Source organism: Anomaloglossus baeobatrachus, chromosome 12 (assembly GCF_048569485.1).
Source record: "Anomaloglossus baeobatrachus isolate aAnoBae1 chromosome 12, aAnoBae1.hap1, whole genome shotgun sequence".
Taxonomy (NCBI): domain Eukaryota; kingdom Metazoa; phylum Chordata; class Amphibia; order Anura; family Aromobatidae; genus Anomaloglossus; species Anomaloglossus baeobatrachus.
In genome coordinates, this window is record NC_134364.1 from 116,728,858 (window position 1) to 116,747,330 (window position 18,473).

At 53.0% G+C, this 18,473-nt stretch overlaps 1 protein-coding gene across 3 annotated transcripts in view; it reads left to right on the forward strand.

Annotated features, from left to right (window-relative positions):
• BUB1B (BUB1 mitotic checkpoint serine/threonine kinase B) overlaps nt 1-18,473 on the forward strand; it is a 106,118-nt gene that overhangs the window by 25,562 nt on the left and 62,083 nt on the right. For all 3 annotated transcript variants that reach the window (XM_075330873.1, XM_075330872.1, XM_075330874.1), the window contains exons 9-10: nt 197-414; nt 2,219-2,331. In XM_075330873.1, the coding sequence (XP_075186988.1) occupies nt 197-414; nt 2,219-2,331 (331 nt within the window). The remainder of the gene's footprint in view (nt 1-196; nt 415-2,218; nt 2,332-18,473) is intronic.

The window sequence follows — 18,473 nt, forward strand, 5'->3', positions numbered from 1 at the left end:
AGGAGCCCGTGAGGCACGGGGGGTGTATAGGCAGAAGGGGAGGGGCTTTACACTTTTAAGTGTAATACTTTGTGTGGCCTCCGGAGGCAGAAGCTATACACCCAATTGTCTGGGTCTCCCAATTGGAGCTAGAAGAAAAGGAATTTACGGTAAGTAAACAAAATTCCCTTCTTTTTTTTTTTTTTCTTTTCTTTAGAACCCCTTGCAAGATTAACCCTTCAGTCAGCAGCATCCTGAGTTCACGTAAACCTGGGAAAGAAGAGGATCCCCTGCAACGACTGCAGAGCAATTCAGAGGGCAAAGAAGAGATGGTCATGTACTGCAAAAGCAAAATCTACGCCGGCGTGGAGGAATTCTCATTAGAGGAGATCCGGGCAGAAATTTACATGGCAAAGATCCGTAAGAAGAGAGAAGGTATGTCCTCGTAGAGTGGTGGGTGATCAAGAGTCCTCCCAGTGATCAGAAGGGAAAATAAGACTATGGAAACCTCTGGCAAAAGCACAACGGCACTGTAGATTTGTACCCCCTTATCCTGAACTAAAGCAGTGTCCATCTTAGGCTGCTTTCACACGTTTTTTTAACATGTGTCTTGAACGTTTTTTTAACGCAAAAACGGATTCAGTGCAAATGCGTTTTCATTTCAATTCATTTGCAATGGACTCGCGTTAACATGCGTTCACATGTGTTTGCGTGTGTTATAGTGAGGATCCAGCGACTTGCAGTTATTTAACATTTTTCAAAAACGCTACTTGTAATGTTTTTGAGCTGAGTCCAAATACTTCAAATTGCTGGATCCTGACTATACTACACGCAAACGCATGTGAACGCTGGCATACTGATAGACAGGATCCTGCTTGCTCTACTGAGCATGCCCAGAAGCCAGCCTCGGGTGATCAGTCCCTGTCTCCCCCTCCCTGTCTCCCCCTCCCTGTTTCCCCCTCCCTGTCTCTCTCCCCCTCCCTGTCTCTCTCCCCCTCCCTGTCTCCCTCCCCCTCCCTGTCTCCCTCCCCCTCCCTGTCTCCCTCCCCCTCCCTGTCTCCCTCCCCCTCCCTGTCTCCCTCCCCCTCCCTGTCTCCCTCTCCCTCCCCCTCCCTGTCTCCCTCCCCCTCCCTGTCTCCCTCTCCCTCCCCCTCCCTGTCTCCCTCTCCCTCCCCCTCCCTGTCTCCCTCTCCCTCCCCCTCCCTGTCTCCCTCTCCCTCCCCCTCCCTGTCTCCCTCTCCCTCCCCCTCCCTGTCTCCCTCTCCCTCCCCCTCCCTGTCTCCCTCTCCCTCCCCCTCTCTGTCTCCCTCTCCCTCCCCCTCTCTCTGGCTGTCTCCCTCTCCCTCCCCCTCTCTCTGTCTGTCTCCCTCTCCCTCCCCCTCTCTCTGTCTGTCTCCCCCTCTCTCTGTCTGTCTCCCTGTCTCCCCCTCTCTCTGTCTGTCTCCCTGTCTCCCCCTCTCTCTGTCTGTCTCCCTGTCTCCCCCCCTCTCTGTCTGTCTCCCCCTCTCTGTCTGTCTCCCCCTCTCTGTCTGTCTCCCTCCCCCCCGCCTGAGAGCTGCGGACACTCGTAACCAAGGTAAATATCGGGTAACCAAGCAAAGCGCTTCTCTTAGTTACCCGATGTTTACGTTGGTTACGTGTGCAGGGAGCAGGCAGCCCGGCTCCTAGCAGTTGCGGATGCTCGTAACCAAGGTAAATATTGGGTATCCAAGCAAGTTACCCGATGTTTACCTTGGTTACGAGCCTCTGCAGCTGTCAGATGCCGGCTCCCAGTCTGGCACGTTTAGTTCCCCTCACTCCCGATCACATGACTCCAATGCCCGCCCATAAACTTAGAGTGACAGGATCCTGCAAAATAACACATGCGTTTGCATGCGTTTTTTTGCTGTAAAAGCAGGATCCGCTTTTACAGCAAAAAAACGTTCATGACGCATGTTAAAAAAACGTAGTGTGAAAGCAGCCTTAGTTGGATCTTGTGTCTGCTACAAAAAGTTCCTGTTCCTGTTTTGCAGATGGGATGTCCACAGGGGACTCCCTACAGACCCACAAGTGCGGTAGGGCGGGCTGCCCCATCTTGCTTACATAGGTCTCTGCCGTCTACCACTTTGAGCAGAGCTAAGGTAGTTCCCAATAGAACCCAAAGAATTCACGGACATGGTGAAAACTTGTCAGAAATGTTGCTCGTTGTCCCTATTGAACGGACCTGCATCTAAACACAGAAATCTACTCTCTTTTGCAGAAGATCTCCAAGCCAGTGCTCTGCGTAGGCAGGAAATGGAGCGGCAGATTGAAGAAATGGAAAAGCGGCTAAAAGGAAGTGGCGTTACAAGTCAGGAAGCAATGTCTGACCAGGTAACCTTGTGAAAGAAACTTTGTCCTGTACTTTAAAGTTTTATTTAGGAAATTGCCTACATAGCAATTCCCTGATGTGTGACAGGTCTCTTTTACAATTTGGAATAGCTATTGGGGATTTCACATTTATAGAAGTTATGTTGTGGAAATTATGTTTCGCTGCACGTATTATTTTATTTACTTATAGGGCGCTATTAATTCCACAGCGCTTTACAGATGTGCTCATCACTGTCCCCATAGAGGCTCACAATCTAAATTCCCTATCAGTATGTCTTTGGAGTATGGGAGGAAACTGGAGGAAACCCACGCAGACATGGGAAGAACATGAAAACTCCTTGCAGATGTTGTCCTTGGCGGGATTTGAACCCAGGACCCCAGCGCTGCAAACCAACAGTGCGAACTATTGTGCCACCATGCTGCCCTTGTGTGGCGCCTAGCTTTCCCTGCCCTTGTGAGGCGGCTAGCTTTCCCTGCCCTTGTGTGGTGGCTAGCTTTCCCTGCCCTTGTGTGGCGGCTAGCTTTCCCTGCCCTTGTGTGGCGGCTAGCTTTCCCTGCCCTTGTGAGGCGGCTAGCTTTCCCTGCCCTTGTGTGGCGGCTAGCTTTCCCCGCTCTTGTGTGGCGGCTAGCTTTCCCTGCCCTTGTGAGGCGGCTAGCTGTCCCCGCCCTTGTGAGGCGGCTAGCTTTCCCTGCCCTTGTGAGGCGGCTAGCTTTCCCCGCCCTTGTGTGGCGGCTAGCTTTCGACGCACTTGTGAGGCGGCTAGCTTTTGGTGCCCTTGTGTGGCGGCTAGCTTTTGGTGCCCTTGTGCGGCGGCTAGCTTTTGGTGCCCTTGTGCGGCGGCTGGCCTTGGCCGCCCTCGTGCGGCGGCTGGCTTTCGCCGCACTACAGATGCGTGAAGCTCCGCAGCAGACTACAGCTGTTTGTGCCTTACGTGCATCAATAAACAGGCTGTATAGAAAAAAAAATAAGAGTAATATGAAAGCCTGGATTAAAAATATATTTCTTTGTCGCTCCATTGGGAGACCCAGACAATTGGGTGTATAGCTTCTGCCTCCGGAGGCCACACAAAGTATTACACTTTAAAAAGTGTAACCCCTCCCCTCTGCCTATACACCCTCCCGTGCATCACGGGCTCCTCAGTTTTATGCTTTGTGTGGAAGGAGGCACACATCCACTCATGCTTTCCCATTTTAGTCAGCAGAAGCTGCTGATTTTATCGGTTGGAAGAAAAGAGGGCCCCCACAGGGCCCCCGGTATGCTCCCTTCTCACCCCACTACGTCGGCGGTGCTGTTAAGGTTGAGGTACCCATTGCGGGTACAGAGGCTGGAGCCACATGCCGTTTTCCTTTACCATCCCTTAGAGGCTCTGGGAGAAGTGGGATCCTGACCAGTCATCCATTCACTGGGACCGGGCTCCCTCCGCAGCCCCTGTGGGAATCTGCCGGACAGGAGTCTATGTATCCTCAGGGACAGGGCCCTGCATCTAAAGGTACTCTGTGTCCCCATGGGGACTGTGCATGGAGCGCTTGTTTCACAGACGCTGCAGCAGCTGCTGGTTTGTGAAGACCGGGACTTCCGCGCCGACCGAGCCTGTTTGTCGGCCGCGGTATTAAATTTAGTCCCCGGCTTCATTGCGGCCTAGTACCATAACTCCCGCCCCCGGGCCTGCCAGTCAGGGGTAAGGGCGGGACGGTCGACCTGACGTCGGCAGTGAGGGCTGGAGCATACTTTAGGTTTCCTCCCCCCCCCCCCCCCCTCACTGATTACTGTGGGGCCCCAGATTCCCGCACTTTACTAGTCGCCGCCCACGGCTCCCTCCTCCCCTGAGAGCTCCGGCAGCCATTTTTACACACATTCTGCCGATGGAGGATTTCAGGAACGAGCTCTGCAGCTCCGGGGGACCTAAGGCAGGGAATCTGGTGGACACACACTCCGCTTTGGGCGGTCGGTAAGCCACACCGGTCACCCGGTGCTGGTCCCCCTAGGGTGCCGGAGTGTGTGTGTGTATATAATATATATATATATAATATATATATATATATATAATATATATATATATATATATATATATATATATATATATATATATATATATATATATATATATATATATATATATATATATATATATATATATATATATATATATATATATATATATATATATATATATTATATTATATTATATATATATATTATATTATATTATATATATATATATTATATATTATATTATATATATATATATTATATATTATATTATATATATATATATTATATATAATATTATATATATATTATATATAATATTATATATATATATATTATATATAATATTATATATATATATATTATATATAATATTATATATATATATATTATATATAATATTATATATATATATATTATATATAATATTATATATATATATATTATATATAATATTATATATATATATATTATATATAATATTATATATATATATATTATATATAATATTATATATATATATATTATATATAATATTATATATATATATATTATATATAATATATATATATATTTATTTATTTGTATATATTTTCTCTGTTCGGCCGGGTTGTTTACTTTGGCTATATACCCTCAGTGATCACTCTCCTAGGAGACAACAGCATGTCGTCCACAAGGAGCAAGGGCGCTAAGGCAAAGGGTTTTTTTTGCAACCTGTACCTCTTGTGGGGCTATGTTACCTGCGGGTTCCACCTACCCTCACTGTGAGCAATGCTCGACCCCTGTTGCACTTGCTCAGCCGGAGCCTCGGTCACTAGTGGGCCCCTCGGCTCAGGCAGACCCCCCTGCTTCCACTGTCCAGGCAGCAGGGACAGAGTTTGCAGTTTTCTTCAGCGCTCTATTGGGAGACCCAGACGATTGGGGTATAGCTACTGCCCTCCGGAGGCCACACAAAGCACTACACTAAAAAGTGCAAGGCCCCTCCCCTTCTGGCTATACCCCCCCCGTGGTATCACGGGTTCTCCAGTTTTCAAGCTTTGTGCGAAGGAGGTCAGACATCCATGCATAGCTCCACAGATTTTAGTCAGCAGTAGCTGCTGACTATTTCGGATGGAAGAAAAGAGGGCCCATATAGGGCCCCCAGCATGCTCCCTTCTCACCCGTTGATGGTGTTGTAAGGTTGAGGTACCTATTGCTGGTACGGAGGCTGGAGCCCACATGCTGCTTTCCTTCCACATCCCCCTGGGGGGCTCTGAGGAAGTGGGATCCTACCGGCCTCAAAGCTCTGACGCCGGGCTCCATCCACAGACCCATTTGAACCTGCTGGATACGGAGCTGGAGTACCGTTCAGGGACATGGCCCTGCACCATTACAGGTACTCTGTGTCCCCGTACACACGGACACAGCACACTCCAGACTTGCTGGGTGTGCTAGTGCGCCGGGGACAGTAATGGGTTACAGTCACTGCAGCTTTGCTGAGTGACTTTGTGTTTTGGGAACTACCGCGCCGGACGCTCCGGGAGCGGCGGCGCGGCTGGGACTTGTAGTTCGCCGGGGACTGGGCGCCGACCGCGCTTTTACGGCGGCGGCGCTTATAAATCCAGTCCCCGGCTTCTGCGGCCTAGTGCCGCTTCGTTCCCGCCCCCTCCCTGTCACTCAGGGAAGGGGACAGGCGCTGAGCAATCAGCAGCGCCGAGGGCTGGAGCCTTATTTACATGCTCCAGCCCTCTCACTGCACACTGTCGGACGCCGGATTCCCGCTCTGCCTTGGGGCACGCCCACGGCCCGCCCCTCCTCACACGAGCTGGGGAAGAAGCCGGCAGCCATTACTGCAGTCCGAGCTCGGACTTTCGGCAACCAGGCAGGACGGTGGCGACCATACACCCGCTTATAGGCGGGCGGTAAGCGGCACACATAGTGCTGACCACAATATATATGCAGTGTGTACATGTGTTGTTTTTAACTGCATAGGTCGCTATATGCCAGCTTGGGGAGCGACACATCAGCAGCAGGAAAGCAGGTGTGCTAAGGCACAGGCTTTCTAGGCTGCTTGTATTGCACGACTGAGGTGTTCATTTGTGTTTATGCTTATATGCTATACATTGCACTGTACAGTCGCTAGTCTTAGCTATATTCTCCTGGAATGGCTAGACTACAGCAGCAGAAAACCAAGGGTGCTGGGGCACAGGTTTTTTTCTATGCTGCTTGTATTGCATGGGCTGCAGTGTGCATTTGTACTTGTGCTTGTATGCTATACATTGCACTGTATGGTCACTCTTCTGGGCTATATTCCCCTGGATGACCAGTCTACAGCAGCAGAAGAGCTGGGGTGCCAGGGCACAGGCTTCTATGCTGCTTGTATTGCATGTGCTGCAGTGTTCTTTTGTACTTGGGCTTGTATGCTATACATTGCACTGTAGGGTCACTCTTCTGGGCTATATTCCCCTAGATGACTAGTATACAGCAGCAGAAGAGCTGGGGTGCCAGGGCACAGGCTTCTATGCTGCTTGTATTGCATGTGCTGCAGTGTTCTTTTGTACTTGGGCTTGTATTCTATACATTGCACTGTATGGTCACTCTTCTGGGCTATATTCCCCTAGATGACTAGTATACAGCAGCAGAAGAGCAGGGGTGCCAGAGCACAGGCTTCTATGCTGCTTGTATTGCTTGTGCTGCAGTGGTCATTTGTACTTTATGCCTGTATGCTATACATTGCACTGTACGGTCACCAATCTTGGCTATATACTTTTAGATAGCTAGTCGGCAGCGGCAAAAAAGCAACACAGATTTTCAGTGCTGTTTTTACTACATGGGATGCTGTTCATGACACCGTCCCATTGTGTGCCTGCTCCCCTGTAGCACGTTGTCTGCCGGGGTCTCTAGCACTTCGTCTGCCGGGGTCTCTACTAGTCGTGGCCAAAGAAACCACCTGTCAACCCTGTCCATGGACAGGGACGGAGTAGTCATAATATAGAGACTTGCAGTCCAGACAGGCCATGGGCAATCTACTTGATCAAAAGGCAGCTCTTCAGGGCTTTGATCCTGACATCGCTCTCAATCCGGATACACCGGGTGGTAACGCCATACGGAATGATCCTATAGCGTCCATCAATGGAAGGTTGGATCTTTCTCCCTCAGCTCCCCCAGTGGAGATAGGAGACGAACAGGAGAAGTCCTTTTTCAGTATCTCACACAGATATTGAGTATTTTTCTGGCCACGCTGACTTCAGAGAAGCAGTCCAGGAACACCACGCTTACCAGATAAGCGTCTTCTCCAAACGTTTTTTAGGATACACGTTATCCCTTTTCCCCTGACGTGGTCAGCGCTGGACCCAGGGTCCAAAGGTGGATTCTCCAATCTCCAGGCTTGCATCTAGAGCCATAGTTGCACTGGAGATGGGGCTTCACTTAAAGATGCCATTCACAGACAGATGGACTCTGGTTGAAATCTGTCTAGGAAGCTATCGGCGTGTCGGTTGCTCCGGCATCCACAGCCGTATAGGCAACCTAACCTTTTCAGCTGTTCTTGCGCAGCTGGCCTTGAGCACAGGGACATCTGTACCGCAGAGGCGTCCGTAACCCCGCAATGTCTGCACTGCGACTTACCCTGTTTATACTGTCCTAAAAGTACAGTCGAGGTTTCGGTCCTTCCCAAGCTCCGGCAGGTCCCAATTGTCCTCGTGCAAAAGGGCTACAAAACCTCAGACGGGCTCAGATTCCGGCCGGGCTCAATCACGCCCAAGGAAGGCAGTCGGAGGAACCGCTACCAAGGCGGCCTCCTCAGGACTCTCAGCTCTCTCTCTCTCTCCGCATCCGCGGTTGATGGCAGACTCCCCCGCCTTTGGCGACGTTTAGCTGCCACAGGTCACAGACCGGTGGGTGACGGACATTGTGCTCACGTGCACAGGACAGTGTTCTGTTCTCGTCCTCCGACTCCATTCTTCAGAACGGCCCCACCCCCCACCGAGCAGATGCCCTGCTGCAGGCGGTGGATGCTCTAAGAGCAGAAGGAGTGGTGATCCCTGTCCCCCCTCAGGAACGAGGGCGAGGGTTTGTACTCCAATCTCTTTGTGGCTCCAAAAAAGGACGGCTCCTTCCGTCCTGTTCTGGACCTAAAGCTGCTCAATAAGCATGCGAACGCCAGGCGGTTCCGGATGGGATCCCTCCGATCCGTCATTGCCTCAATGTCTCGAGGAGACTTCCTTGCCTCAACAGACATCAAAGATGCCTATCTCCACGTGCCAATTGCTACGGAACACCAACGTTTTCTACGTTTTGTGATAGGAGACGAACATCTTCAGTTCGTAGCTCTGCCATTCAGTCTGGCGACAGCCCTACGGGTGTTCACCAAGGTCATGGCAGCAGTGGTAGCAGTCTTGCACTCTCAGGGACACCCGGTGATCCCGTACTTGGACGATCTACTCGTCAAAGCACCCTCCCTCGAGGCATGCCAACGCAGCCTGAATGTTACGCTGGAGACTCTCCAGACTTTCGGGTGGATCATCAATTTGGCAAGGTCAAATCTGTCTCCGACTCAATCACTAACGTATCTCGGCATGGAGTTTCATACTCTATCAGCAATAGTGAAGCTTCCGCTGAACAAGCAGCGTTCACTGCAGACAGAGGTGCAGTCTCTCCTTCAAGGCCAGTCGCACCCCTTAAGGCGCCTCATACACTTCCTAAGGAAGATGGTGGCAGCCATCGAGGCAGTTCCCTTGCGCATTTTCATCTGCGCCAACTGCAATGGGACATTCTCCGCCAATGGAACGGGCAGTCAACCTCCCTGGACAGGAAAGTCTCCCTTTCCCAGACGGCCGAGGACTATCTGCAATAGTGGCTTATTCCCACCTCATAGTGGTCACGACAGATACGAGTCTGTCAGGGTGGGGAGCAGTTTGTCTCCGCCACATGGCTCAGGGGACGTGGACTCAGCAGGAGTCCACCCTTCAGATCAATGTTCTGGAAATCGGGGCAGGGTATCTTACCCTACTAGCTTTCCAGAAGTGGCTAGAAAGAGAGCAGATCCGAATCCAGTCGGACATCTCCACAGCAGTGGCATACATCAACCACGAAGAAGGGACGCGCAGTCAGCAAGCCTTCCAGGAAGTCCGGCGAATCCTCATGTGGGTGGAGGACACAGCATCCACCATATCCGCAGTTCACATCCCGGGCGTAGAAAACTGGGAAGCAGACTTCCTCAGTCGCCAGGGTATGGACGCGGGGGAATGGTCCCTTCACCCGGACGTGTTTCAGGAAATCTGTTGCCGCTGGGGGGTGCCGGACGTCGACCTAATGGCGTCTCGGCACACCAACAAGGTCCCGGCATTTCTGGCACGATCGCGCGATCACAGAGCTCTGGCGGCAGACGCCTTAGTGCAAGATTGGTCGCAGTTCCGGCTCACATATGTGTTTCCACCTCTGGAACTCTTGCCCAGAGGACTGCGCAAAAATCAGATCCGATTGCAGCCGCGTCATACTCGTCGCCCCGGACTGGCCGTGGAGATCGTGGTATCCGGATCTGTGGCATCTCACGGTCGGTCGACCGTGGTCACTGCCAGACCGACCAGACTTACTGTCCCAAGGGCCATTTTTCCATCAGAATTCTGCGGCCCTGAACCTGACTGTGTGGCCATTGAGTCCTGGATCCTAGCGTCCGCAGGATTATCTCAAGGAGTCGTAGCCACAATGAGACAAGCTAGGAAGTCAACGTCTGCTAAGATCTACCACAGAACGTGGAAGATTTTCTTATCCTGGTGCTCTGCACAGAGAGTATCCCCTTGGCCATTTGCATTGCCCACCTTTCTTTCCTTCCTGCAATCGGGGTTGGAAAAGGGCTTGTCGCTCAGCTCCCTTAAAGGGCAAGTCTCGGCACTATCCGTGTTTTTTCAGAAGCGTCTAGCACGTCTTCCTAAGGTGCGCACGTTCCTGCAGGGGGTCTGTCATATTGTGCCCCCGTACAGGCGGCCGTTAGATCCATGGGATCTGAACAGGGTACTAGTTGCTCTCCAGAAGCCGCCTTTCGAGCCTCTGAAGGAAGTTTCCTTTTCTCGCCTGTCACAGAAAGTGGCGTTTCTTGTTGCGATCACATCGCTTCGGCGAGTGTCGGAGCTGGCAGCTCTGTCATCCAAGGCTCCCTTCCTGGTGTTCCACCAGGACAAGGTAGTGCTGCGCCCCATTCCGGAGTTTCTCCCTAAGGTCGTATCCTCGTTTCATCTTAATCAGGATATATCCTTGCCTTCCTTTTGTCCTCATCCGGTTCACCGGTATGAAAAGGACTTACGTTTGCTAGATCTGGTGAGAGCACTCAGAATCTACATTTCCCGCACGGCGCCCATGCGCCGTTCCGATGCATTTTTTGTCCTTGTCGCTGGTCCGCGCAAGGGGTTGCAGGCTTCTAAAGCCACCCTGGCTCGATGGATCAAAGAACCAATTCTAGAGGTCTACCGTTCTGCGGGGCTTCCGGTTCCTTCAGGGTTAAAAGCCCACTCAACCAGAGCCGTGGGTGCGTCCTGGGCATTACGACACCAGGCTTCGGCTCAACAAGTGTGCCAGGCAGCTACCTGGTCGAGTCTGCACACTTTCACCAAGCATTATCAGGTGCATACCTATGCTTCGGCGGATGCCAGCTTAGGTAGAAGAGTCCTGCAGGCGGCAGTGACACCCCCGTAGGGGAGGGCTGTTTTGCAGCTCTAACATGAGGTATCTCTTTACCCACCCAGGGACAGCTTTTGGACGTCCCAATCGTCTGGGTCTCCCAATAGAGCGCTGAAGAAGAAGGGAATTTTGTTACTTACCGTAAATTCCTTTTCTTCTAGCTCTTATTGGGAGACCCAGCACCCGCCCTGTTGTCCTTCGGGATTGTTTTGTTGTTTGCGGGTACACATGTTGTTCATGTTGAACGGTTTTTCAGTTCTCCGACGTTATTCGGAGTTAATTTGTTTAAACCAGTTATTGGCTTCCTCCTTCTTGCTTTGGCACTAAAACTGGAGAACCCGTGATACCACGGGGGGGTATAGCCAGAAGGGGAGGGGCCTTGCACTTTTTAGTGTAGTGCTTTGTGTGGCCTCCGGAGGGCAGTAGCTATACCCCAATCGTCTGGGTCTCCCAATAAGAGCTAGAAGAAAAGGAATTTACGGTAAGTAACAAAATTCCCTTCTTTGCTGAGAAACTCTGAGTCACTTTCACAATCCATGGCTCAGTCTATGGACAAATGGTCTGCCAAGCTGCTAGAAGCCTTGCAGTCCAGACCGGTCCTTACACAGGCCCCGGGCACTGTTGGATCATCGCCTCCAGGCCCCTCTCGGTCTGCGCCGCAGCGTGCTCCTGGGGTGGCCCCTAGGTCTCACGTGGAGGACTCCTGCACGGACCACAGTCCCAGACCGGCTAAGCGGGCTCGCTGGGAATCTTCCCCGACTTCCTCACGCTGCTCGGGGTCTCAGCTTGAGGACTCTCTGGAGGACGAGGCGGACGTCGCAGCTCAGGGCTCTGACCCTGACGTTGCCCTCAATCTTGATACACCTGAGGGGGACGCCTTAGTAAACGATCTTATATCGTCCATTAACTAGGTGCTAGATCTTTCTCCCCCACCTCCACCTATAGAGGAGTCGGCTTCGCAGCAGGAGAAACACCAGTTTAGGTTTCCCAAACGTACACGGAGTGCGTTTTTCGATCACTCTAACTTCAGAGAGGCTGTCCAGAAGCACAGAGCATTTCCGGACAAGCGCTTTACTAAGCGCCTTAATGACACACGTTACCCCTTCCCCTCTGACGTAGTTAAGGGTTGGGCTCAATGTCCCAAGGTGGATCCTCCAGTCTCTAGACTGGCGGCTAGATCTGTGGTATCAGTTGCAGATGGCTCATCGCTCAAGGATGCCACTGACAGGCAGATAGAGCTCCTGGTGAAATCCATCTATGAAGCCACAGGCGCGTCTTTTGCTCCGGCCTTTGCAGCCGTGTGGGCACTCCAGGCTATCTCAGCTTGTCTGTCTGAGATTAATGCGGTCACACGTACCTCTGCTCCGCAAGTTGCGTCTTTGACTTCTCAGGCGTCGGCTTTTTCGTCCTACGCCATGAACGCCGTCCTGGACTCTGCTAGCCGTACAGCGGTAGCATCCGCTAATTCGGTGGCAGTCCGCAGGGCCATGTGGCTACGCGAATGGAAGGCAGACTCTGCTTCCAAGAAGTTCTTAACCGCACTCAGCAACGGAAAATACAACCGAGGTTTCGGTCCTTTCGGCCCTCAGCCAAGTCCCAATCCTCCTCGTCCAACAGGCCGGAGAAGGGCCAGAGGAACTCCTATGCGTGGCGGTCCAAGTCACGCCCCCAAAAAACCGCCGGAGGCACTGCCTCCAAGGCGGCCTCCTCATGACTTTCGGCCTCCCCGAACCGCTCCTCGGTCGGTGGCAGGCTCTCCCGCTTTTGCGACGCTTGGTGGCCACATGTCCAAGACCGATGGGTGAGAGAGATTCTGTCTCACGGTTACAGGATAGAGTTCAGCCCTCGTCCTCCGACTCGTTTCTTCAGAACATCTCCGCCCCCATCTCGGGCCGGCGCACTTTTTCAGGCTGTGGGCGTTCTGAAGACAGAAGGAGTGGTGATTCCCGTTCCCCCTCAGTCACACCCCTTGAGGCGCCTCATGCACTTCCTGGGGAAGATGGTGGCAGCAATGGAGGCAGTGCCCTTCGCGCAGTTCCATCTGCGCCCACTCCAATGGGACATTCTCCGCAAATGGGACAGGAGGTCGACGTCCCTCGACAGGAACGTCTCTCTTTCCCTTGCAACCAAGACGTCACTTCAGTGGTGGCTCCTTCCCAACTCTGTCGCAGGGAAAATCCTTCCTACCCCCAACCTGGGCTGTGGTCACGACGGACGCGAGCCTGTCAGGGTGGGGAGCGGTTTTTCTCCACCACAGGGCTCAGGGAACCTGGACTCCGATAGTCTTCCCTTCAGATCAATGTTCTGGAGATAAGGGCAGTGTATCTAGCCCTATTGGCGTTCCATCGGTGGCTGGAGGGCAGGCAGATCCGCATACAGTCGGACAACGCCACGGCGGTCGCGTACATCAACCACCAGGGCGGCACGCGCAGCCGTCAAGCCTTCCAGGAAGTCCGACGGATTCTGCTGTGGGCGGAAGCCACAGCCTCCACCATCTCCGCAGTTCACATCCCGGGCGTAGAAAACTGGGAAGCAGATTTTCTCAGTCGTCAGGGCATGGATGCGGGGGAATGGTCTCTTCACCCAGACGTGTTTCGAGAGATCTGTCGCCGCTGGGGAACGCCGGACGTCGATCTCATGGCGTCACGGCACAACAAGGTCCCGGCCTTCATGGCACGGTCTCAAGATCACAGAGCTCTGGCGGCGGACGCGTTAGTTCAGGATTGGTCGCAGTTTCGACTCCCGTATGTGTTTCCTCCTCTGGCGATGTTGCCCAGAGTGTTAGGCGAGATCAGATCCGACTGTCGTCGCACCATTCTCGTCGCTCCAGATTGGCCGAGGCGGTCGTGGTACCCGGATCTGTGGCATCTCACGGTGGGTCAGCCGTGGGCGCTTCCAGACCGCACAGACTTGCTGTCACAAGGCCCGTTTTTCCATCTGAATTCTGCGGCCCTCAACCTGACTGTGTGGCCATTGAGTCCTGGCTCCTAGCGTCGTCGGGTTTATCTCAATTACCTCACTCCGGAGAGTGTCTGAGCTTGCAGCGCTGTCATGCAAATCCCCTTTCCTGGTTTTTCACCAGGATAAGGTGGTTCTGCGTCCTGTCCCGGAGTTTCTCCCTAAGGTGGTATCTCCTTTTCATCTCAATCAGGATATCTCCTTGCCTTCCTTTTGCCCTAATCCAATTCACCAGTGTGAAAAGGATTTGCACTCTTTGGATCTAGTGAGAGCACTTCGGTTGTACGTGTCTCGCACGGCGCCCCTGCGCCGTTCAGATGCGCTCTTTGTCCTGGTCGCTGGCCAGCGTAAGGGTTCGCAGGCTTCCAAGTCAACCTTGGCTCGGTGGATCAAGGAACCGATTCTTGAAGCCTACCGTTCTTCGGGGCTTCCTCTTCCTTCGGGCCTGAAAGCCCATTCTACCAGAGGCGTGGGTGCGTCCTGGGCATTGCGACACCGGGCTACGGCTCAGCAGGTGTGTCAGGCAGCTACCTGGTCTAGTCTGCACACTTTCACGAAACACTATCAGGTGCATGCCTCTGCTTCGGCAGATGCCAGCCTAGGTAGGCGAGTCCTTCAGGCGGCGGTTGCCCACCTGTAAGAGGGGGCCGTTTTCGGCTCTTTTTATCGAGGTATTCTTTTACCCACCCAGGGACTGCTTTTGGACGTCCCAATTGTCTGGGTCTCCCAATGGAGCGACAAAGAAGAAGGGAATTTTGTTTACTTACCGTAAATTCCTTTTCTTCTAACTCCTATTGGGAGACCCAGCACCCGCCCCTGTTCCCTTCGGGCTGGTTGTTCTTTTGTGTACACATGTTGTTCATGTTGAATTGTTCTTTTGGTTATGGTTTCAGTTCTCCGAACATCCTTCGGATTGAATTTACCCCAGACCAATTTATAAGTTTCCTCCTTCCTGCTTTTGCACCAAAACTGAGGAGCCCGTGATGCACGGGAGGGTGTATAGGCAGAGGGGAGGGGTTACACTTTTCAGTGTAATACTTTGTGTGGCCTCCGGAGGCAGAAGCTATACACCCAATTGTCTGGGTCTCCCAATAGGAGCTAGAAGAAAAGGAATTTATGGTAAGTAAACAAAATTCCCTTCTTCTTTGTCGCTCCATTGGGAGACCCAGACAATTGGGTGTATAGCTTCTGCCTCCGGAGGCCACACAAAGTATTACACTTTTAAAAAAGTGTAACCCCTCCCCTCTGGCTATACACCCTCCCGTGGATCACGGGCTCCTCAGTTTTATGCTTTGTGTGGAAGGAGGCACACATCCACTCATGCATTCTCATATTAGTTATGTCGGTTGGAAGAAAAGAGGGCCCCCATGGGGCCCCCGGCATGTTCCCTTCTCACCCCACTACGTCGGCGGTGTTGTTAAGGTTGAGGTACCCATTGCGGGTACAAAGGCCGGAGCCTCATGCCGTCTCCTTCACCATCCCTTAGCGGCTCTGGGAGAAGTGGGATCCTGAGCGGTCATCCATTTACTGGGACCGTGCTCCCTCTGCAGCCCCTGTGGGAATCTGCCGGACCGGAGTCTATTCAACCTCAGGGACCGGGCCCTGCAACTCAAAGGTACTCTGTCCCCATTGGGGACTGTGCAGGGAGCGCACCTTCTTTCCGGACGCTGCGGCAGCTGCTGAATTGAGAAGGCCGGCGGACTTCCGCGCCGACCGCGCCTGCTTGTCGGCCGCGGTCTTAAATTTAGTCCCCGGCTTCATCGCGGCCTAGTCGCAAAAATCCCGCCCCCGGGCCTGCCTGTCAGGGGTAAGGGCGGGACTGCCGACCTGACGTCGGATGTGAGGGCTGGAGCATCCTGTATGTTTCCTCCCCCCTCACTGATCACTGTGGGTACCCCAGATTCCCGCACTTTCCTGGCGCCGCCCACGGCTCCACTCCTCCCCTGAGAGCTCCGGCAGCCATTTTTTGGCATTCTGCCGGTGGAGGATTATCAGAGAAGAGCTCTGCAGCTCCGGGGGACCCAAGGCAGGGAATCTGGAGGACACACACTCCGCTTTTTAGCGGTCGGTAAGCCACACCGGTCACCCGGTGCTGGTCCCCCTAGGGTGCCGGAATAGATACGTATTTATATATATATTTCTGTTCGGTCGGGCTGTATACCCTTTTTTGCCCATATACCCTCAGTGATCATTCTCCTAGGAGACAACAGCATGTCGTCCACAAGGAGCAAAGCTGTTAAGGCACAGGGTTTTTTTGCGGCCTGTACCTCTTGTGGGGCTATGTTACCTGCGGGTTCCACCTACCCTCACTGTGAGCAATGCTCGACCCCTGTTTCGCTTGCTCAGCCGGAGCCTCGGTCACTAGTGGGCCCCTCGGCTCATGTAGACCCCCCCCTGCTCCCCCTGTCCAGGCGGCAGGGACAGAGTTCGCCTCTTTTGCTGAGAAACTCTCTGAGTCACTTTCACAATCCATGGCTCAGTCTATGGACAAATGGTCTGCCAAGCTGCTAGAAGCTTTGCAGTCCAGACCGGTCCTTACACAGGCCCCGGCCCCTGTTGGATCGTCGCCTCCAGGCCCCTCTCGGTCCGCGCCGCAGCGCGCTCCCAGGTTGGGCCCTAGGTCTCACGTGGAGGACTCCTGCCCGGACCACAGTCCTAGACAGGCTAAGCGGGCTCGCTGGGAATCTTCCCCAACTTCTTCACGCTGCTCGGGTTCCCAGCTTGAGGACTCTCTGGAGGACGAGGCGGACGTCGCAGCTCAGGGCTCTGACCCTGACGTCGCCCTTAACCTTGATACACCTGAAGGGGACGCCTTAGTGAATGATCTTATCTCGTCCATCAACCAGGTGTTGGATCTCTCTCCCCCGCCTCCTACTGTAGAGGAGTCGGCGTCTCAGCAGGAGAAACACCAGTTTCGGTTCCCCAAACGTACACGTAGTGCGTTTTTCGATCACTCTAACTTCAGAAATGCTGTCCAGAAGCCCAGAGTGGTTCCGGACAAGCGCTTTACTAAGCGCATCACTGACAAGCATTACCCCTTCCCCTCTGAAGTCGTTAAGGGTTGGGCTCAATGTCCCAAGGTGGATCCTCCAGTCTCTAGATTGGCGGCTAGATCCGTGGTATCGGTTGCAGATGGCTCATCGCTAAAGGATGCCACTGACAGGCAGATAGAGCTCCTAATGAAATCCATCTATGAAGCCATAGGCGCGTCCTTTGCCCCGGCCTTTGCAGCCATGTGGGCACTCCAAGCTATCTCAGCTTGTCTGGCTGAGATTAATGCTGTCACACGTAATTCTGCTCCGCAAGTTGCTTCTTTGACTTCTCAAGCGTCAGCTTTTTCTTCCTACGCCATGAACGCAGTTCTAGACTCTGCTAGCCGTACAGCTGTGGCATCCGCTAACTCTGTGGCAGTCCGCAGGGCCATGTGGCTGCGCGAATGGAAGGCAGACTCGGCCTCCAAGAGGTTCTTAACCGGTTTGCCGTTTTCTGGCGACCGCTTGTTTGGCGAACAATTGGATGAGATTATTAAGGAATCCAAGGGAAAGGACTCCTCCTTACCCCAGTCCAAACCTAAGAGACCTCAGCAACGGAAAATACAATCGAGGTTTCGGTCCTTTCGTCCCTCCGCCAAGCCCCAATCCTCTTCGTCCAGCAGGCCGGAGAAAGGCCAGAGGAACTCCTATGCGTGGCGGTCCAAGTCACGCCCCCAAAAGGCCGCAGGAGGCACTGCCTCCAAGGCGGCCTCCTCATGACTCTCGGCATCCCCTAGCCGCATCCTCGGTTGGCGGCAGGCTCTCCCGCTTTGGCGACGCCTGGTGGCCACATGTTCAAGACCGATGGGTGAGAGACATTCTGTCTCACGGTTACAGGATAGAGTTCAGCTCTCGTCCTCAGACTCGGTTCTTCAGAACCTCTCCGCCCCCCGCTCGGGCAGACGCACTTTTTCAGGCAGTGGACGCTCTGAAGACAGAAGGAGTTGTGATCCCCGTTCCCCTTCAGGAACGTGGTCGCGGCTTTTACTCCAACTTGTTCGTGGTGCCAAAAAAGGACGGATCATTCCGTCCCGTTCTGGACCTCAAGCTACTCAACAGACATGTGAGAACCAGACGGTTTCGGATGGAATCTCTCCGCTCGGTCATCGCCTCGATGTCACAAGGAGACTTCCTAGCATCGATCGACATCAAGGATGCTTATCTCCACGTGCCGATCGCACCCGAACATCAACGCTTCTTGCGTTTCGCCATCGGGGACGAACCTCTTCAGTTCGTGGCATTGCCTTTCGGCCTGGCGACAGCCCCACGGGTTTTCACCAAAGTCATGGCATCCGTTGTGGCGGTCCTACACTCTCAGGGCCACTCGGTGATTCCCTACTTAGACGATCTCCTAGTCAGGGCCCCTTCTCGGGTGGCGTGTCAACACAGCCTTACCGTCGCTCTGGCGACTCTCCAGCAATTCGGGTGGATCATCAACTTCCCGAAATCCAAGTTGACACCGACCCAATCACTGACTTATCTCGGGATGGAGTTTCATACACAGTCAGCGG